Below are 23,836 nucleotides of genomic sequence, written 5' to 3'. Positions count from 1 at the left end.
ACACAAACATAAGCATATGTTAATAGATCATATGCATTATTATGATCTTAACATATTCAAGTAACGTAGGATAAACGAAATAAAGATAGTTTGTACTCAGCCAGATATAAAGATTATAACATTTAGATAAAATAAGGTACTAAGATGTACAAATCCGCATAGATATACATAACACACTCTTTCTTCTCTTAATATTTAATTTAAGTTACCAAAAATGTATATTCTGTTTATATTAGATTAAATCTGTATCTCCAAAAGTAGATTATATGTCTTCTTCATTTAAATAAGGATCGAATAAACTTAACATAAAAAACAGATATAAACGCTGTTGCTCTTGAGATTTAATGATAGCAGATGTTATAGTGTGTTAAGGTTTCCAACTTAAATCGAAACGATAATGAATATTATATCGATTTTTTAAACTGAACAACTAACGCAGTCACTTTATAAACAAATCCTGTTATTTAAAACAATATTTAGAATGCCTTCTTTATCTTTAACTCAAGTCCAAATCAAGATATATATAAATATATATATATATATATATATATATATATATATATATATATATATATATATATATATATATATATATATATATATATATATATATATGCAATAAACTGTCAACGAAGAGTGCAAAACTAGTATCTAACTAGTCTGAGCGCAATTGACTCTTAATGAGTCTTTTTCCAAGGCAAATGCAAAACAGACAAGGCAAACAAATAAAACAGAAAAACGGTTATGTTTGCAAAACTTTACATGGATGTTTCTACAGTTATTAAACCTTTAAATTGATAGTGTTTCAACTAGTTTATTTCAACTTGTTGGAGTGAGAAAGCATGCCAGTAGCTTCTCGTGGGTCGGTGGTTCTTTCCGGGGTTTTCCCGGGTTCTTCCTCCACCATTAATACTGGCCGCCATATATAGCCTATCGTGTGCTGAAAAATGGCGTTAAACCCCACAACAACAACAACATCAACTTGTTGGAATACTGGAAAATATTTGTATAGACCTAGGAATCGATGAGCCATAACAACATCTGTTATTTTATGTAAATTTATGTAAGCGCTATTTGAATCCTGGGTATTTAATTGTTATAGTAGTAATCATAGTCACAAATAAACTTGTCCTTTGCAGCCGATACATTTTATTTAAAACAATTTTCTGAATTTGCTTAATAGCCCATAATTACTACTATAACAATGAAAGATGTTTTTAATTGAAAATAGTGTCCTTTCATATTATGCACATGGTTTTATCCTCATATTAACCAGAATAACAACGTTTGGAGAATAATGAAAACAAAACAATAAAACTGTAATATTTTTTCCTTGAGTTTATGATGAAACTGTGTCTAAACTTGCAGTATGACCAATAAAACTTACGTTATGACCATTCAACTTTAGATTATGACCATTCAACTTTGGATTATGACCATTCTACTTTGGATTATGACCATTCTACTTTGGATTATGACCATTCTACTTTTCATTATGGCCCTTTAACTTTTAATTATGACCATTAAACTTTGGATTATGACCATTCAAATGTTTGATTATGATAATTCAACTTTGCATTAGTGCCATTAATTAAAAGTCTTTGATTTCCATATCTATGTTTTGTTTCAATAATTGTTTTTTATTGAATCAGTTCTTGTAATTATTGTTAAAGTATTTTCACCTACGTCACTTTGTTTTCTTTTTTAACTTAGTCTGTTTCTGTGGCTATCTATTTATTATATCCGTTAAAATCACCTATTATTAATTTTGCACTCAGATCTAATTCATCAATGTGTATTTGTACCACGCCAATATTAACATAGAATTTCTTATCGTTACAGGTATACGCTTTACGGTAACCACTTGTTGGCCTTTTATCTATTTAAGGAGTCCATTTTCGATATTCTGTACCCTTTGATCTTTTAAAGAGGATTGTAGAATTCAAATGATTGATATATTCAACATTATCCTCATATTAATTGTAGTTCTAAACATGTTAGTCTTATTCTTTAAGACCTGTATTTTATATTAAATTCCTAAACGTCAGTCCTTTCTTTTAATTGTGAGCCACTAATATTGGCATCTGCCTGCCTAATCTTCCAGCTTTGTCACGCAAGCTTTAACGTCCTCAACAGCGTTGTGAGTATCTTCATCATTATAATTCTTCTGTTGCTTTAATTTTTTATGGAACATGTGAAGATGGGATTGTAAGGTAGTGCATGTTCCTAGACATATTTATTCCTTTCGTGTCACTCCTTAAGGCTGTTTAGCTTCTTCGAAGAATTTATGTATGTTTTCAACAGTTCCTATATATGATCCAGTTCTAGCATCTTTCAAAAAGTTTAAATTAATTGATTTAATTCTTAGCCTCTCGGTATGTAAATTTTGAGCATCTGAGACTTTTTCTAGCTATAATCTATTAGTTACATTTAGCATGAGATTGTTCTCTCCTTGTTTACATATATTTCAAATTATTATCCTCAAACGCTTTATGGATTCGTGTACCATCTCGTTTCTATAGAAAATATTTATTAGCTGCATCAGTGATTCTATAGGATCTGCAAATCTTGCAATAAATTCTTGCTTTCGTTTAAGTCATTGTTAAATGTTTGGCTTGTACTTCGTTTTTACCTTTTCCCTCTTTCTATATGGACTTGAAGCGGAAACTACTAGAGCCTTTTATAGATAGCTATCTCATGTATTTCATGAACATAGCTGGTGCATGTACTTGAGATATTCTAATTATAGATGGAATTTGTAGGCATACCATTAAAATATATTACTTGCTAATTTTCAGCTTAACTTTTGATGTTTGTGACCATTTTGTGAGTGTGAAAACCTGTATTAAAATATGTACTTGTTTTATTTATGCATTAAATAAAGTTAGATTTTCGATAAAGATCTAAAAATGGATTAGCAGACGTCGACAGTGGGGAAAAAGTTGAGACTGCTAAAGGGATATTGTATTAGCCAGGGAATCCTGTCAGAAGGATGGACACATCTGGGACGTCCTAAGAACGTTGGCACACTGGAGCGCCAGCCACGTGACCTGCTTCCAACCCTACAGAGTTAAGGCCGGGATGACACATTGCTAAAGGGAGCTTGTGCAAGACAGGGAATCTGCTACACGGGTGGATCAAGCCGGGACGTCCTAAGAACGTCGGGACACGGGAGCCCAAGCAATATAGGGTATATAATGTACTATGCTATGGTGAATCCATTGGAAGACGCACATACACAATGATGGAAACACTGGAGGGCGTACCTATAGAATAACCAAGCCAATGGAGGGTGTATATACTCAGTGAATAATGATTCAGCGCAAGAATGATCAGTGAACGTAAAGTGTTCTAAAGAACCTTAAGAATAGTGAATACTATTTAAGAATGGTTTAACTATCGTTTTCTTTTACTACTGTTTATTAATTGTTATTATCGCATCATACTCATTTAATTAAATCATTGTAATGTTTGCGCGTGTTGTCTCTATGTTCATGCAATCGTCCATTCTATGATAACGAGATGAAACAACTGTGACATATATTAATACTTGGTAGGGACTCCAGTACAGTATAGTAGGAGCTGTTACATAATTATTTTTTATTGTTTAGTTGATCCTGGAAAATATATATATTTTGGGTCTGCACCAATCCATGAACTGTATCTGATTCTATATATGTATTCGTTCTAATAAATCCTGGTAATTTAGAGCCGTATTTTGTTATATGAACTGTAAATTTATTGATACTTTAGGAGTAAGTTTCTGTTATTCAGCATTTATGCTTTCCCTATTGTCGCCATAATAAGTCGTTCTTTTATTTGACTATTTGATATGTATTTCAAGATTATAGAAACCTTTGCGTATTAATACGATATTGGATTCATCCTTGGCTTTTATATGATAGTACATTCTGCTTACTGATTCATTTGAAACATTGTGAGAATAAACTGTAAAATCTACATTTTGCAATGAAATTTATTATTTGCAATTATTTTGTCAACTGTTATTAAAAGGTAATATAACATGGCTTTGTTATTACGGACCTTGGATTCACCATTTAAGCGTCGGGAAATAAAACCTTGCTTAAACAGCCAGGCTTCTTCAGTTACGTACTTCTAGCCATTTGGTGAATTAAGTGCCTGCCATACTATCTTCATGTGATGTAATTAATTTTCGCTTCTTGCTTTAATCAGAATTGTTTCAGTTGTATTCACAGTCTGTTTGTATATTAATCGTTTGGTATATACCAGCTTATATATTAAATCTTTTGCTAGGAGAAATATAAGCCTTGTAATATCCGTAACGCATACCATCTTCAACCAAAAACACGTGCCATATCAACAGCTGTACAGTTTTAAAAAGGGGTTTATCTTATTATATACTTCTATACACGGATGTAGTTTTCTATCGTTTACTAAATCATTCTAAGTTTAATTATTTTTATCAGCTCAAATTTAATTATAATGTCTATATGTACTGAATATGCCATATAATGAGACTAACTAGCTATTGACTACATTATCTCCATACCATAGTTATTATGTCTATTTAATTGTCTGCTTGTTTTGATTGGATGTTTGTAAACTGACTGAACAAGATTAAAACAACTTAGTTATTTCCTTTATGCCCCAATTAATTAAGAAATTTATTTTAAAACTAAATATTCTCATTAAAATCATTCTCTGCCTAGCTTTAGTAGCTTAATCGAAGATTCGATGGTATATAGCGGTAACTAAGTTGTTTATTTAACTTGTAATGTGTTAATACTAAATTAAATAAACATTGTATTACGTGCATGACGCTGTGGCAAAAATTTTTGATTTTTTTTTTTTACTTTAATTGAAACTATATACCATCGTGTCAGCCTATGCCGCGCTCTGTGCTATTATCAAACAATGACATGTCAATTCTGAAAGCTTTGAATTACGTTTTGTTTCAAGAAGGAACTATCCCCTTTAATTTAAGAAAGTAATATTCATAATGTTTACAAACATATCCCAAATTGGTATTCTAAATGCATATGCAAATGTGAATGCAGAATGACAGTATGAATATACAACCCAGGACCTTCTTAAACTTGTAACCCGGAAAAATCAGTTTAACGTTTCTCTTTTCGAATCATACAAATAACATCATTATATTAATGATATAATTGTTTACCTTCGAACTATACCGAGTCTTGATCCAAATTTCTAATTTTGCAAGACTTTGTCCCACACCTACTTTATTGTATGCTAACCAACTTATGAGATCGAAAGGGTATTCAATATATTCCCGGTCGTATAGTCTGTTTCAAAATTTGTCAAAATATCTCTATAAACGAGACGTTGTAACCACATTACATATAATCACTATTGTTTCAGTTCAGCTTCATAACTTATATATATATATATATATATATATATATATATATATATATATATATATATATATATATATATATATATACGGAGATTCGAACCCAGTCATGGGGGTGAACGGTATCCATCGCCTTGCCTGCACACGAGTCAAAATTCCATCTCCAATAAGCACGCATCACCAAAAATGATGCTACTTAATCGGTGTTACATGCACTCGAATGTAGCAAAGACACTCGCATTACGACCTATTAATTAATTCTCATCTATCAACATAGTCATTCCGTATTCATATGAAAGAAATCAAGATGTATAGGATTAATTGTAGAGAACACCGATTAAGTATCGTTTACCTGCCAACCTGGGTTCGAATCTCGGTATAGTACGAATTACAAATTATCTAACCAGTATTAGTTTTATTAAATATTAATTATGCCTACTAATATCAAGCATTCTCCTTCAAAATCCTGGGATAGCCTGGTGTATATTTATAACTCTCTCTCTCTCTCTCTCTCTCTCTCTCTCTCTCTCTCTCTCTCTATATATATATATATATATATATATATATATATATATATATATATATATATATATATATATATATATATATATATATATATATATATATATCCATGATACAAGACCACAATTATACCATCACAACAAAATAAGTTACAATGAATTCTTCAGAAATTATGGATATATTATGGTCAATGCATGTGTAAGCAAGTATTTTACACGTATACAAAGATAAAGAAATATGAATACAGCCAAAGGAAGATGCACAAAATGTATCAAAATGAATGGACCTTAAGGTTTGTTCATAATTATGGTACTAAGCGTTTAGCTCCTACTAGGCTATAGAAAAAATATTGTTTGAAAGATATTATGGAGTAAGAAAATAACCACTCTAGAGATACACAATAGAAATACAATCTGCTTTTCACACTTCGAGCATAAAGGAACAATTTCAGGATATAACAGTTTTATAGCAGCATAGACGAAATGATCCAGTAGCAGAGCGCAGGCGAAGAGCATCGGCCTATTTAAAATAGAATGCAACTTAACTATCAGGTTAATTCTAATGTTAAACGAAGGGGAAAACTAATACGCTGGAACATGTTACTCTGGAATAAAGTTTGAATTATAAAACGAATTATGCAGTGGAATTAAAAAAACTTAATTGAATAATGTACTTCGTGAATAGGAAAAACTTCATGATAAGTTCTCTACAAGTGAGAAAGCCGCATATGAAGAAGAAGGAATGGTTATAATGGTATGAATCCGACAAGAATATATCAACAATTGAGCTGCATACATAAAGGATTGAGATGTTTTAAATGGTGCTAGCGATTGTAGTCGAGGAGCCTACAGCCTCAGACTCTTAATTCAGGTCAAATATGTTGTCAAGAATAACAATACTTTGAGTATTTGTATTCGATTGTATTGGTTCAGCCAAGACAAATAGTGTTAACATTACCTGAACATGTTAGTAGTATGACACGTAGGATGATAGTGTGACAGTCAGAACAAACCATCACGTTTTCAAAGACATTACATGATTTCTTCATAATCTTTTGGAGTCTCAACAAATGCGGATCATATGATGCAGGCACGTTTTACGATAGGCTTGATGAAATTCGTTTAGCTTCACATAAATCGAGAAAAGAAACTAACTTTTAAACGAACCACATTTTGTAGTGTTGAATGAAATAAATTGTTATGCATGTAATTAGCACAGTACACGCTTACAGTTTAAAACAGTGCATCTTACTGTAGGATAACGTTCACATTATGTTGCAATATGCATCGGATTTGCAATCCAAGCTTTATGGGTTCAGTCCAAGCCAAAGTTAAGCGGGGTGATAGGAGCTGTTTCGGTATGTCCTTGCTAAAGGCATTCAGAGGTATTGTCCTCGGTGCCAAACATCCAATATTCTGATAAAGTGCCATTCAACCAACTATCCATTGGTTGAAGAGTCCAGAGACTTTACTATAAATAATATAATCGCAAGTGCAGACTAGAATTTACATTTTAATCCATCCTCAACAAATGATTTATCGTTATCGAACAAAATTTCGGAAACGAGTACTTTTGCACGTTTTTATAATTTAGAACATGGAACAAGTGTGTACTGCCCGTTTTGTGGACGGTCATTCATGTTGTTATCGTAACTGTGAGTTCTGCCGTTTCACTTTCAATCGTTTACTGGCAACGAACAGTACAAAACTAGACTTTAACTAGCCAAAGCGCTCTCAACTCTCACTTGGCGTTTGTCAGTGGCAAACTTACAAAACAGAGACAAACAAGGCAAGCATAACAAAAAGAAAACAACAAATTTGCAAACATTTACACGATTATGGATCTAATAGATGTGGTATTTCAAACTGGTATATATGGTTGTAACTCCAATGCTAAAATGATGACATAGCTTATATTGACCTACAAAAGGAAGAGCAAGTGCGCAATATCATTTTTAATATAAAGGCATTTATTCATAGATTATATTCCGAATAATTAATGATCTCGTTTTTATAAAAAGCCACAACAATGATACTAATACCAACAGAAAATAGAATAAACGGTGATCCTTCTGGTAGATAATATAGTAGTTTCCAACTGCAACTTGCTCATTGCTGTTGCCAGATTTATATTTGGAGGTACTGCTTGCGTGTATACCCCATCCTACTACAGATTACAATTATGAGAAAATAAAAAATATTTAAAATGATAAACATTATTACACTTCTTCACCAGCAACTGAATGATAATGTGTCTGCAATAATGTAAGCTGCTGAAGAAACTGCAGTTAACGAATAATCCAAAAGCAGAAATCCTTTGTTTCTGATACATCATGAATGAAGCTAATATTTCAGAAATCAGTTATCGAACTTTTCAACGATATTGAATTTACGGAGGAAAAAACTGAATTAAAAACAAAGTCAATCAGTTTAACAAGCATGCTATAGGAACCTTTCAATTTCGTACATGTAATAAAAGAACTGGCCATGATTTGGAAGACATGGGACTATGTTCTCCTTTGCGTGCTCATGCAGTTTCAGCGACATGTAGATCATCTACTGGAGCTTGTGTATGTAACGCAGCATTGTTTGGAGATTGTAATGAGAAAGACCTCTTATAAACAATGTAATATGCTTTTGATTCAAAACTTTAACGATTCTTTTACAGAAAAAAAGCAAGATATCACCCATTAGATTATCTATTGCACTACAAGTGACATGAACTATTTTAATAACCGATTAACTAGCACTATTATTTGAATCATAATTATACATGAAATAATGTTTTAATTTTAGGACTCGTAAACTGCAAAAAGCAAATCACCAGTTGCTTTCAGCACTCTTTTGTCCTCACTGACAAACAAACTCTTTAAATTATGATATATACCGATTATCTTGTATTTACTTGATCAGATCAGGCGCTATCAAGTGGTTGTATTTCTTGTAAGCTATCATTGTAATTTAATATATAGGTTTGAAAAATATGAGGTCCAAATTGCACAATTAATGTATCATGCACACAAACTGTAGAAAAATAATATAATTATGTTTTTTATCTTTAGGGAACATTCAGATGAATTGCTAAAATATATATGTCGTTTGTTTCCCAAAGAATTAATTATTATTTGCATATGAATACCTTTTTAATGGAGAACAGAATACTTATTTCAAATCATTTAGCTATTAAGGAATTAAGGCAGCCAGTATTAATATTCTGCAGCAGATATTAGTTCTCGCTTTAAAACTGTTTTACATTATTTTTCAGAAATATGTAGTATGTTCAATACAAACATTATTCTGAAACAAAATAAGATTTATCATTTCAACTTCTACTAAGGTCATGCAATAGACAAGTTCAGTACTAATATATTTAAATAACTCAGTGTTGTTAATAGCAAAGATTCTAGCATGGCCTGCTTAGAAGAACTAAGTATATGTTTAATTTGCATAGATTTAATTATCTATTTATTAGTTAGAGAAATAAACGTACGTTGATTGTAACGTAATCATCTGCAATCTATACATTTGCAAAGGTCAAACTGATGTCCAACATACTACTAACAGTGGCTTGGACCTTCTTGGTAGGATACCAGTACAGTGTATTGTATGATAAATACCACCTTTAAAATATTTGCTATTAACCAGTCTACATACTACATTAATCAGTGGAGTTGATGAAATGTATATTGGTGAGACGATATACTGATGTGCACATGACAATGGGACCTGCTAGGAGCCTAAACTGTTATTAAAATAGAAAATAAACGTGTTCAGAATTATTAGGATATCAACTGTATGCATATTATATTTTGCTGTTTCAAGCCTTTACTTTGTTCAAAAGTATATGATATAAAATTCCTTTCGAAGTAACCTTTAAATGTTACTGCAATATCACTTCTTTCTATGGACAATACCTCAATCAATAATGCGTGGCAAATTTAAAATGAGTGAATTACAAAGGTGTGCATTGCCCAATACATATTTAATTGTCATACATAAATTTCATTAAATATATGATGAATGAATCCGTGTAATTCGTATTTGTGCGTTTAAATTAAAGATAATAGGAAAAAAACATGATCTTACCATCAGTTGACGGTTGATTCATGATGGCTTTGTTAGGGGAATATAAAACACGACCTGTGTTACATTAATGCCGATCAATAACGACTGATTGCAAAGTCTGATAAGATCAGATAAGATATTTAGACCCAATTTTATCATAGTGTCAATTATTATAGTATACATAAATTTATATTTCATAGTTTTCAAAAACTGTGAGTAACAATGCTTTGTTTCCTTTGAATCATACGTCTGGTTGCAGCTATTTAAGGTACAATATTATATATAGTGCATGATGGATGCAACGAATTCCAAATTCAGTAAGTCTAATCAATATACGTATACATTTATTTGTATTTTGTGCTACAAATTCAAGATTGACAATTGCAAATGAGAACATTACCAATTAAAAAAGCCAAACAAAACAAAACAACTAAACGATGTTGTGATAGATTTCCAAGCAGGTAGAACATTCCTAATTTATTCTGCTGCAACCAACAACATTGTTGGTAACATAAAGAAACATTTGGCTTTGAAACTGAATCATATAATGAATTACTTTCCACCCGCCAGGTGAATTAAATATTCAGTTGTTGGGTGTGCACAAGGATTCATAAGAAGCATGTAGTTTCACAAACCAATTGTATGTCTCGTCTTCGTTAGGAGTGTGTCTAAAGTTAAATGCCGTTACTGTATATAATTTCACTTTTCAACTAAAACGGAAACATCTATACTTTCTGTAAAAGCACAATCGCTTTTAATACCAAGTAATTTAGTATATATATATATATATATATATATATATATATATATATATATATATATATATATATATATATATATATATATATATATATATATATATATATATATATAGATAGATATCATCGTCATCATCATCATCATCATAAACATCATTAACCTAAGAAGTTGTCGGGACACCACAATTGACTTTACAACCAATTTTTTTCCATCTTTCCCTGTTCTCTACTGCAATTTAGGAATCATCATATATCATGTCTGTCCACTCCTTAATTTTGTCTTCCCATCTTTCTGTGTCTGCCCCTTCTTCGGCACCCACGTACTGGTTGTTTTTGTCAGTCCAGATGATCTTGATGATCTTGAGACATGACCGTACCACTTCAGTTTGCGCTTTTTTACAACGTTCAAGAGATTGTCATAGGATCTGATGGCTCTTTGGATCCTGTGCTGGACTTCTTAACTGGTTACATGGTAAATGTATTAGATCCCCAAGATCTTGCGGTAATATCTAATATGGAAGCCTTGAATCCTTCTTTGTAGATCGGATGTGAGCGTCCATGTATCTCCATACCGTAAGCTGTGGAGGTTGTGTCTAGGCGCTCAACCAAGACAGCCAGTTCTTTTTCATCTCCTGCTAAACCATCAATATCATCTGCGTAGCAAAAGATAGTGATTGTTCTTCCTCCGATGCTGACAGTGCCATTGTGATCATGTAAGGCATCCTCCATGATCCTTTCGAGGTAAATTTTAACGAGACTAGGTGACAGTATTCATCCCTGTCTGACTCCAAACGGTTATTCAAAACCAATCTCCTCCGTTGCCACTGATGAGAGCAGCACTGACGGCTTTGTCATAGAGATGCTCAACAACCTGCACCAGGTTTGAGCTGATGTACTTCATCATAGTTGCCAACAAGGCTGCATGTCATACCCTATGAAAGGCCTTTTTGAAATCTTAAAGAGGTGGCATAGATTCTGCTGATGATGAAGGTATTTCGCGCAAAGGAGTCTGAGATTGAATATTTATTATATGGTGCTCCTTTCTGCTCGGAAGCCTGCTTGCTCTTCAGCATGACTTTGTTCGGGTGACTGATCAAACTGATGATTCTATACTTTGGCGGAGCTGTAGGTTTTCTTTCTTGCGAAACACGATGACCAAATATTGAATGCATGTGATTGGCCATTCTCCTGTCTGCCATATCAAGTTGTAAATTATTATTAGAACTGTGACTAGCTCTTCTCTTCCTGCTTGAATGAGTTCTGTTGGTATGTTGTTAAGGTCGGCTGAGTTTTCTTTCTTTAGTGACCTAACTGAAATTCATACTTCTTAACAAAGAATGGGGATGTCATCAATTTCTTCTACCTGATGGCAATTTAGTACTGCTGGATATCCTTGGGTCTTATTATAGTACAGTTCTTAGCAGTATTCTTTCCATCGCTTCAGGATCTATTTATCTTTTGTGAGGCATTGTCCTGATTTGTCTTGGATTGGTGTAGTTTCCCTTGTTTATGGGTTGTGAGATCTTTTACCAGTCGATATGTCATTCTACTGTCATGTCTACTCACACTGTCTTCGATTTTGTCCTGCTTCCTAGGATTCCTTTGATAAGATGCGAAATAAACATGTATTCGAAACTCTACAACGGTACAGTTCTTTACCAAATAGTGATCAAATTAAACATTTTTTCTTCTCCTTTCGTTTTTCATAGAGTAAAGTAAACATTCCAATTTTCAACCACTTACATGACAATTTGCTTTTATGAATTATTGGTCTTTATTGTATATAATACGGATTGAAATAATGTATAAATAATCTTGATAAGAGTACCGTTTGATACAATATCAATATGAACATTAATACAAACATTTACTTTATAACTTTTAATTGTTAAAAACTTTTCTGTTTGTTAGGATCTCTAACAACGCCCACACCCCACCTAATAAAATGAAAATATTTCAACTTACCGAATATAGTGCAATTCAATTTCAATGTCATATCAGTACTATATACACTGTCGCCGTATTCTTATCATAGCACTGGTCCATCTTCATACTAGTGGCGTACTCATTAGAATAGGTAGATTATCAACTTAAACGTCATGTTCACACTTTGTAGTCATTCATGTTATCATTGGTTTACACAATTCAGGTAGATTTTAAACTGCATGTTCATAATATGTATTGATTCATCATACTATTGGTTTACTGAGTATAGAAGAATGTCATATTAACTTTCATGTTTCAAATATGCAGTATATCGTAATACTAATGGTTTACTCATTACAGGCTGATTTCATCTTTCACTTCATGTTCTTTTTATGTAGTCCTTCGCCTATGTCTTGTCATTTAAATATGTGGCACGCCTATGTCTTGTCATTTAAATATGTGGCATACAAAACTACATTTATTGGAAAACATGTATATGTTATTGGTATTTCCTTGCGAAGGTGAGATAGGGAATACAAGCATTTGTAGCCTTAAGATCAAAGTTTTTGGTATCTTCATGGAGTTTTCCATTTGAACTTTGATAGTCTTGATGCAATTTAAATCATCAAGTCTTATGGCTTCGTCAATGACATTGTTGTGCAAGAAACCATCGCGAAAATGGTCAATTTTAAGCAATATTCATATGAATCTCAAATGTGATGGTCAGGTACAGGTGGAATCTAAGAACATCCGCACTTGCAATAACTTGTATACCTCCAAATTTCCACAGAATGCACAGTATATCTATTACATTAACCATCAACATGATGAACAAAACATCTCACTCTATCATAACATAAAAGTTATGTATCCATAGTTTTCCATAATTTTGTTCTGGTGTATAATAGTTTCCAACTGCAGGCTCTTCGTTGCTGTTGCCAGATTTATACATATAGAAAGTATTTGTCTGTATACCCACCAGATGGCAGATCATATTTCTGAACCAATTTACAATGTTTGATAAAGAAAACATCGATATCCTTGTTTACGAACGGAACTTAATGACTGAAGGGGTGTCTGCAATAATGTAAGCTATTAAAGCAACTGACTTAATGAGTAATGTACTAGCCCCAAAACAGTTCTTAAACATCTGTAAAGATAGTACTATTTCAGAATTTATAAATCAAAATTCTTCATTTAAATGCATTTAAGGAAAATAAAACTGAAACAACGAAAAACTAGTCATTATATTAGTCAGCTTGCTATATGCACTTTCCAGTTTGTGTTTCTTCTGAGGTTAACCCCACCCCCACCCAAAAAACTATCGCAGTTTTATCATTTGGAAGACATGCCATGTTTTCCATCCTTGCTAAGGCAGTTTAAAAGACCGTCTGCTGAGGCCGGTATATCTAACTCAGAATTGTTTGTAGATGGAGATGATGACAACTTATTTTGAACAAATGAATAAACTTTCAGTTCTAACCTTTGGCGATTTTTATTCGGACAAGAACAAATTATGTTACATTATATTTATCTATTGTACTACAAATTAAATCTACTACTATTTTAAAGCCGTAATCCATTAGAATTTATAGGTTACTGAACTTGATTAGGACTCGTTTTTATCTGAGTAATACTGCATGCCCTCCCTCGGAAGTGAAGTATTAGTCTGAAACAAACGAGTTAATATTACACCACACAAAAGCAGTAATCCTGTCATCATATACTCATTTTATTTTTCTACCTAAGGCTTAATATTAAAATGAATATGCTAAAAAAACGAAGTAATTGATTTTATGCTGTATCCCAAAACAAATACAAAATCGTAGATTCATCAATACACAGTAACGATATTAATGCGCATATAGCACCACCCAGCGACCTTTGAACTTCATCGCGCGTTCGATAGTTTTTATAGCTGAGTCAATCCTACGATATACATATTATTTGAGCACTGGACTATCATTGAAACAGCAGCACCTTTTTTCTGTTCTGTTCGTGACTGTTTAGCATGAAGATCAGCGACAAATGCAGATTTTTTTTACTGAAGTTATTAAGAAACACTATGGAATATCACATTCACGTCCTTTTGAGTGCAATAAGAAGAATGTTTTCTCAGTTGGAAATGTAGTAAAAATTAGATTATACTGGTTATGCCATTCGGATTTACAGAACTTCCTGAGAAAATACATGTTGAGGAAATTCAAGATGCATACATGTAAGTATATTGATTTCAATTCTTTTTACCAGACGAGAAAAAAGAAGTGTATGCCCTGTCACTTGCATACTCGATGATGGATGAACCATAGGTATGACGTATATGTCTTGTTTCGCTAGTCTTACATTATTTCAAACTATGTAAAAGGTGAAAATTGCAAAGCAACTGTTATGTGAAAAATAGCGCAAATAGTACTTTGTCTCGTCATCTTGGCTTTCAGGTTGTGATGTTCTTAGTTTTCTACTAAAATCTTTAGTTGCATTTTATTCTAGAATTTAGTGTTTTGTAAAACTCGTAATATGGTACATGATAGCGCTTGGTGCACAACGTCCTACTACGTCCAGCTACTTGGATTGGTGCAAAAGGTACAAAATATAGTAACAGTTGGGGGATAAGCTCTGGGAACCTTTTCCAGCACAAATGGGGTACAGTAATGCTTACATTCTAAGACAGTACGTGTACACGCAACTCAATACCAATCAAGCCCTAAAGTTGTTTTTAATGAGCCGCATATAGCCTTCCTCATTGCTGCCCAGCTTAGATTTTTAAATGCAAATAAATCAGGATCCAATCAAATGTATTGTATATACGTCATCGGAGATAATCGAATGTATGTGACTAGTGTGCATATGACCAAAAGAACTGCATCAGCTGAGATGATCGAATGTATGTGATATGTGTTTATATGACTAAAGGAACTAGAAGGAGCAGGAATTAACAAAGTGTTGCTGGTAGAAACGTCTATTGAAAATTGTAAACAATTTATAAAACAAATAATTATAAGATATCAACCAATTCTAGCTAATAATACAAAAAACTATGAACACGTTGTATTTTCAAAATGACCGTAACGAAAGGAAGAATATGTATAGTGCGTTTAACTTTGACAAAATAGGGAAAAACCATTTTACCACATAAAGATGATTGATCCCTTATGGTAGTGGTGTTCCTACTCAAACCAGCTTCTAGTCCTCGGTTAGCTTCGCTCGCATCTGTTTGAATAAAATCATAAAATTTGATTGTAATAATATCTTGATGCATGGAGAGCAAATAAGTGGATGCATGATCAGTATTTCATGGGCTTTTTTTTTTGTGAACTAAATACAAGTTTTTTATATGCTAGCTATAAAGCGTTTCAGAACAATAACTGGTTTGATACCAACCAATGTGTGCATCCCTGTGCACTGATTATAAAATATTTTTCAATTAGATTTTCAACTTTCCCAAAATGTATTTCATTGGTATCTATGAATAACACGTCTTTGTACGTTTTACACAGACCTCCGAAAACATTTAGCCGCATAATTGATATTATAATATGCATACAAAATACAGATTCTGTACATTTTGACTAACACTTAATATGTGTTATTACGAAGTATACTTAAAAGGGAGAAAAATATTTAGCATCAATGCCATGTTTCCTTTGAAACACACATGCATTATGTTTTATAAGGCAGACAGTGTATGGTTCATTTTCCAAATCCAATACAGTCCTGCTCAGATGGCTATATAGATATTTGACTTGTCTTACTATATATTCAGGAGCAGGATGTTTTAAAAAATGTGGCTGGAAGAAACGTCTATTAATATTTGGAAGAAATGTGTCAAAATTGAATGATAAGATAGCGACCCAACTAATATAATAACAAATCAACTATGCACATGTTGTATATACAAAACATTTCATCAAGCAAAATATGTATCGACAACTTCAATGAATGAAAAACATATTCTTTAGAACATTTTCTATATTACCCAAATCCGTAAACAGTATTTCCCAAATACAAACATCGAACTCTTGGATCCCTGAAATTTGCTGAAATGTTGTGTATATTGTTTTGTTGTTTCAAAATTTCACCCTTTTCTTATCTAAGATAATATAAAGTTCTGTTCCATACTTTTATCATTAATGTTAGTAAACAATGACGTCTCTATCGACATTATCGCAATCAGCAACGCGTTAGAATTTTGTTGGTTTCATAGACTTAATTAAATTTGCTCTCATATAAAGTCCATAAAGTACGTCATGAATGAATACGTGCGTGTACGATTGGTATAATAGGGCAAATTCCCATTTTACCATTAGATCTTCGTGGATTCGGCATGTCGGTGATGCGGCTATTTGAGTTGTTCGAAACCAAGGCAAGGTGTTGTGCTGTATCGTCTTGTCCATCATCTGTTCGGAACAAAAATCATAGCATTTGATTGTAATAATATCTGGACCCAAGGAGAACGAAGAACTGGATTTCAGGTAATTATTTCATAGGGATTTCATTGTAATTAACATGCATGTTTAATTTGTTGACATTTATGCTTTTCCATGACTTTACTGGATTTATGCGCACCAAAACATTAGCCATATTTATGTTGATTTTTAAATTTTCCCAAACTGTATTGCAATGATACCCAACAATGAAACATGTTTGCAAGTTCTGATCAGCTCTCAGGCTATATTTTGGCCCACAATGGGCATTGATATATATTAATCTTTTTATGCAATTCGTATATATATTATTTCAACATCCATCCCTTTTGTACCATGCACCAGCGTATTTGAAATCCAATATTATGTTGTTAATCTAGTAATCGAAGTTGTTGTCATTACATCACCCATTAACATATCATAATAGGCATATACATTCCAAATTAAATTATTTATGTGGCTTGTGGCCAACACTTTATGCGTCTTATCATGAAAAATACTTGTAATGAGTAACATTGTCATTCCGAATGCAATATAATCTTGCTAAGATAACAGTTGATTGTACTTTCGTACTATAAATTCAAAATCAGCATTTGAAAATGAGAAAATTATCAATGACAAAATAACAACAATATCTTAATCCTATAGCTATACAGCTAGAACTCTCCTATTCTATTCTCGATAAAAGAAAATAACAGGTGGCTTTGAGATAACCACGATTAAATAAATAGTTGAAACATTCGATATCAGTGAGTAGAAATACTAAAGGGCCTAAACATTTTATGATAATGTGTATGAACGAAATTAGCAAGTGGTGTCGGAATTCAGTAATAGCGTGTTCTAAGTTGAATAGAGAGTTGCTTAGAAACTTCATGCGTGAGAAGACTGGTAGTTCACATATTTAAATATATCATACATCGACGAAAATTGTCCTTAGTGACCATTTGTCTATTTCTTATTGTGTATTACTTTAATACTTCAGTGTTTATATCCATAATACAATAAGCAAATTATGTCAGATGAAACAGGTATATCATTATGACAAGAAGATTCCACTTTGTTCGTTTTGATTGTATACATGTCATATTTTGCTTAACACATTTCTAGCGATGTTCCTTTCTCAAATTCTCAATTTGTTTACAGGATACACACTTATTCACGAGTTGAAATAGTTATTTTCCAATCTTTTATTAACGTTTGACCATAAATGTTATGGACATCTATATATAACTTTAACTACAGTTGTTGTTTACAGTTATACATATGTGTATCAATTCTGTAACGCAAATGTAAACATAGAGTAAAGTTTTGGCATTGCAGGTGCTTGATTTTATATGTGCAGAATAATTAAACACAGTTGCTTAGTAAATTTTCACTCTTGTATCCATTCTTTTTAAACGGTGAAAGATTTTCTTTACTAATAAGATTACAAGGACTTAATTGATTGTCTCTGAGTCAGTCGTGCAATTGGTTTTAGAAATGTTCATATCATCCTCTAAAATAAAGTCTGTATTTTTATTGTCAGGTATGTATGAGAAATATTTTCCTTCCCATTAACTTAATTTTTATTTCTACCCTCTTCCTCTATAATAGTTTTTCAAAGACATATTGTGGCATCGGCTACTATACAAGTTGTTGGTAGGTAGTATATTATTTCGGTTTAGTCTCGTCCAATGTGTTGTCTTAATATTATCTTCGTTAATTTATTTAAAGAATACGTCTTCAGTCTGATACCATTTCCGATCAATACGACATATCAGTTTAACGAACCAATTGGATATATGTAAATACGGATATTTATAAAGACACGAACACCAAAAGAGAGACATAAAATGCTATTGCCAAAAGGGTTAGTAAACCTTTCAAAATTTATGCTAAACTTTTTTGAAATGTTCAATATTATGTAGACAGAACATGCTGAGTAACATCATAAGCAAAACAAGTTGCGTATAATTCAGCAAATAATTTAATTCTCTCAGTTACAAAATGAAATTGAAAAGGAACACACAATGTTGTGAATTAAATGCTACATACTCATGAATGTTCTATCATACGTCGAATATTATAGTTTGTTCCGAATGAATTTCAATCTTGAATGTGTAGATGTACCAACAGTCTTGCTATATCACAAAGATAGAATACAGAATGTCTTGAAATTAATTCATAATAATCCCAAAGTAATGATTTAGTCCAAAATATAAATGAGCTCTTAGCAACTGCAGCATATAAGTGATTCTACAAAGACTGATGTTAAAATTAAATAACTAAAGTGTTAGATAAAAGCATTATATTAAAGCCTAAAATATAACAATATGACCAGGATGTGAGTAAATGCTTCTAGAACATTCTGAAGTTTGCAAATAATTTTAGACAATGAACTCAAATATCGCTAAAAAAAGGTTTTAACTTGCAAACAATACAAACATTATGTAGACAACACAATTTCCATAGGTAATAAATGTGCCATAAATTCAAATCCAAGTAAACAGATGATTATTAGTTTAAAGCATCATCTCCAATAGTGGACAACGGTTAGGTATGCAATGGTTTACGAAATGACAAATGCCTCTTACAATCTACAATCATGAATAATAGCTAAACACACACACTATATATATATATATATATATATATATATATATATATATATATATATATATATATATATATATATATATATATATATATATATATATATATATATATATATATATACACAGAACATTATCATCTTAATAATATATATGGTACAAGGGATATATACTATTTTATATCATCTTCTAATTTATTTGACAGGATTGCTGATAACATTGAGGCTTTAGATAATGATGAATACGATAATTATATTTTACTGTGAATGTTTTCTTTGAGTTGTCTTTTATAGATCCCAAACTAGTTAAACGCGTGAATGGATTCAGTATTAATGATAATATCAAAGGATATTCGATTGTATTACGTCTTTGATCAATCGCAACACTGGTTGAGAAATAAGGCCGTTAAAACTGTACATATTCTAACAATCAGAAATCTGAATAACCTATTTTAGAAACTGTGTCCCCTGACCTTACATATCTTGAACAATATCTTTTTGGAAAGTATAAACCTAAACACTTGAAAGAAATACAATTTAATCTCTAAACTTTTAATGATATAATAATCACATGCAAATTGTATTAAATGATTACATTAAATGATAGAAGATATTCAAGCTGTTTTAAGTTTTGTTGCTTTCATTCTCCGAAACCACGGCCTTAGACCCGTTGACCACAAAATCGACACGTGCCGTTTGTTTGTTTCAAATGTGAGCCATTAAATAAGTATGGTCATGAGTTGTAGAATAAGATGTCTTTGGATAAAAGGAGCCTTCTTTAGGATCTTTCTGAATTTGTCTGACAGTGCGACAGCTATATAGTAGTAGTGTGGTTGAAATGATATTGGTTTCTTTCTTAAAGTTCGTGCGACCTTGACGATTGACATTTTCAACCCAAATTACAAAATTACAAAGAGTCTCCAAAACTAAAATACATTGATAAAGTAACATGTATAAAACCAGTTTAAAGATCATCGTACCTTATTAAATCGATACAATAATAGAATATTTGTAAAATTCTATGTCACAACCAACATATTCCCATCCTAAATACCATTATTTGCGCTTCCTTCTGCATTAAGTTGAAGTGGAGACAAAGCAAATAATTCTGAATAATATAAGTAATTGTCAAAATATAATCTAGTTGCATTCTTTATACTATTGTGAGTCACTTTGTTTGTTAAAGTTTGTATGGATATTAAAGTTAATGAGCAAAGACCTATCTTGTTTTAATATTTTTAAATGACTGAAAACGTTTAAGAGGCAAGTAGATGAACCTGTTATATGTCTCTGTCGTTTATAATGACATACAAAAGGACTAGTATGGTTTGAATGATACTTGATAGAGGATGGATTTAAAGGATTCACATGCCATTTAAAGGACAGCATATCAAACCATTAGAGTACAAAGTAACCGAGGCCCATTTCTGAATCTAAAATTGGATATAAGTAATCTATATATCATCCATATGTTTTAGTCAAGAAATGCCAAGAAATAAGGAAGTAAAACTTAATTTTATGTCCAAGGTGATAAACATTGTGTATGCCAAATGAGGCATATAAAACACTTTAATCGGATGTTTAACATGTCCATATCAGATGTGTCGAACGGCATGCGAAAGAAAACTAAACAATACCCCCACAGACCTCTGACCCATAGCTTATATATAGATCCGTAAAACGAAATGTTTCCTCTCCATGGAGGTGGTAAGTGGTGGGTTTTATGGTATACATAATGGAAACCTTACATACAGGGGGCATTTTACGTAAAGCTGTGATTGTATTATGCAGCAGTAAAATATATCATGGACCCCCCGATTACTTGTTGGTAATGATGTTAAAAAGAATGATCAATAAAGATGGACAATGCAGATTTCATCAATATGTGTGCCTGCACTGAACTCATGATTAAAGATTGATCGTTTCGAGACGTTTCTGATTCGTATTCAAGTGTTGGACAACTGTTTGGATAACATGAAAAAATTATATATCAAATTAGGGCTAGAAAATGCGAAACATATTGTGCATTTATTTTACCTCAAAAACACATGCCATATCTGCGAGAATAATACAATTGAAGTCATGTTAGAGACAATGTCCACATAACAGGTAAGTACAGAAGTGCTGCTCATAACTACTATAAAAAAAGCTTTAATCGTTACTCAACTGTTCAAACAAATTAATGACGATTGCCAGCGTCAACAGGATGTGATATTACCCATCAACTTAAATACACTCTTCCACGTTCTCGACTATTGATTAAAACTTGAAGATTATTTGATGCTGTGGGATATTTGTAAAGAATATCGGTATATATGTATATTAACTATAAATGTGACCGCACTAATATCGTGAATACACTAAGATTGGTTCATGCTGATGCTTTAAATATATCCGTAATGACTGAAGTGGGATTCATGGTTGCGTTAGTTGTGGTTAAATATCTCAATATGATAATGGTTGAATATTAGAGGTTGTCATGTATATATAGGTTACAGCATTGCTGTGGGAAACTATGAAGGATTTTATCTGATTAACACTGCATGATCATATTCTCCCATGCAAATGCAGTAACACTTTTATTATATACTCATTTGGTTTCACACCTAAGGTATAATACTAAAGGAATTCACTACAAGAAGGAAAGTAATTGAATTTGTTCTACATTTCAAAATAAATGCACAACCGTAGATTGGTCAATACAAAGTAACAATGTTAATACGCACATAGCACTCCCCAACGAACGTTGAACTTCTCATTTTGGTCTACTTAAAATTAAAATTTAGAGCCATAGTTTGATAAATGGAAATTGAAAAAGTTTGTTTTCCAATGGGTCTGGTATAGATGGACGTCGTTTTATTTTGTTGTTGACCCAATCCAATATATTTTTCTTCTTATGATGTACTGGATTTATTGGCTCAGTTCAGTGAAGTAAGGAGAATGGCATATTTCAGCAGTAAAATAAGTTGAAATTTCAGAACAATTTCGGTGTTTATCAGAATTTCTATGACATGGGTCATGACATTCGTATTTGTAGAAGGACGAAAGTGCTTTCTGAAGAATTTCAGAATGTATAAATGTAAGTATCTTTATTGCCATTCGTATCGCCAGCTAAAGAAAACATATGTGTATGCCCTGTTACGTACATGTACGTAGTTGGAAGGACCCCAGCTATGGCCTGCATCATGCATTGTGTCTTCTATCGATTCAACGGTTGACATCACGTTCTACAGTTGTTATCATTCAATTAAAATGAGAAGAACCTGTTTACCATGTAAGATCTAAATAAGAACGTTCCGGGCTCTTCGAATGTTTCCGTAATAGGTAATGTATTGATTGTTTTGTTGATTATGATAATGATGATTACCAGCATAAGAAGTCATCCTTCTTCTCAATTAGCATTTTCCAAGTTATCGATTGTAAAGGATTTCCTAATTATATATATCATGGTGTAAAGTACAATATCTGGCAAACGATTTGAAATTTGTTTAAATGCTAGCATTTGCAAAGATTTAATAAATCTTCGAGTTATTTTTCACCCATTATCAGCTTTTCTTCAATCCGTTTTAACGTTATATTTTGTAAGTTCATTTGCAGTATTTAGTTTCAGTCATTAATTGTAATCTTCTCATTCTGGAGAAAAATGAATTCAAGTTATTGATATTGTAAATTAAGTCAACAGCGTTGACAGCGATGATACTTGACCAAGGTAGTACGATCATAACATAATTACATTAAAAGAATTATTGCCAAACATGTGGTCAGCTTGTAGGCTAAATGTATAATCAAGTATGTTAGAAGCACTTAACACAATATAGAGACTACTAGGAGGAAACAAGTTTCGCAAACAATAGTGATTTAAGTAATAAACAAGCCATATGTGACTCTAGAAATATATCTATATGAACAAATGAAATGTAATCTACTTCTACTATAACGGATGATGTTCAAGCTAATTAAATAGACTTAGGTATGTTGAAGAAACAACACAGCATTACACAATTTTACATAACTATTTGTTTATAGCTAGCAGCAGGGGGGGCGAATCCGACATTTTGTCCAAACGTCATTTGGCTTAATTAATACTTTCTGCACTCAGCGGATCCGGTGTCGTCAGCGCCTGGTAAAAAAAAAACGACGTCGTCGTCGTTGTCATCGTCGAGGGGCCAAATCGACAATTGTCCGAACGTCAT

The 23,836-nt window shown here is 32.3% G+C and overlaps 1 protein-coding gene across 2 annotated transcripts in view; it reads right to left on the bottom strand.

Moving 5' to 3' along the window:
- The window catches only part of LOC149797301 (uncharacterized), a 98,770-nt gene that overhangs the window by 8,746 nt on the left and 66,188 nt on the right, over positions 1-23,836 (bottom strand). Inside the window, exons 2-4 of one of the 2 annotated variants that reach the window (XM_089962022.1) lie at positions 16,931-17,026; positions 15,759-15,839; positions 14,161-14,298 (exon numbers count right to left, since the gene is read on the bottom strand). In XM_089962022.1, the coding sequence (XP_089818148.1) occupies positions 14,294-14,298; positions 15,759-15,839; positions 16,931-17,026 (182 nt within the window). In that variant the 3' untranslated portion in view covers positions 14,161-14,293. Of the gene's footprint in view, positions 1-14,160; positions 14,299-15,758; positions 15,840-16,930; positions 17,027-23,836 lie in introns of those variants that run through there. The other variant, XM_089962021.1, reaches the window with a different exon arrangement.

Source organism: Sinohyriopsis cumingii, chromosome 6 (assembly GCF_028554795.1).
Source record: "Sinohyriopsis cumingii isolate HCF-2022 chromosome 6, ASM2855479v2, whole genome shotgun sequence".
Lineage (NCBI taxonomy): Eukaryota > Metazoa > Mollusca > Bivalvia > Unionida > Unionidae > Sinohyriopsis > Sinohyriopsis cumingii.
The sequence above is the reverse complement of the archived record's forward strand: the minus strand, read 5'-3'. Positions and strand labels throughout refer to the sequence as shown.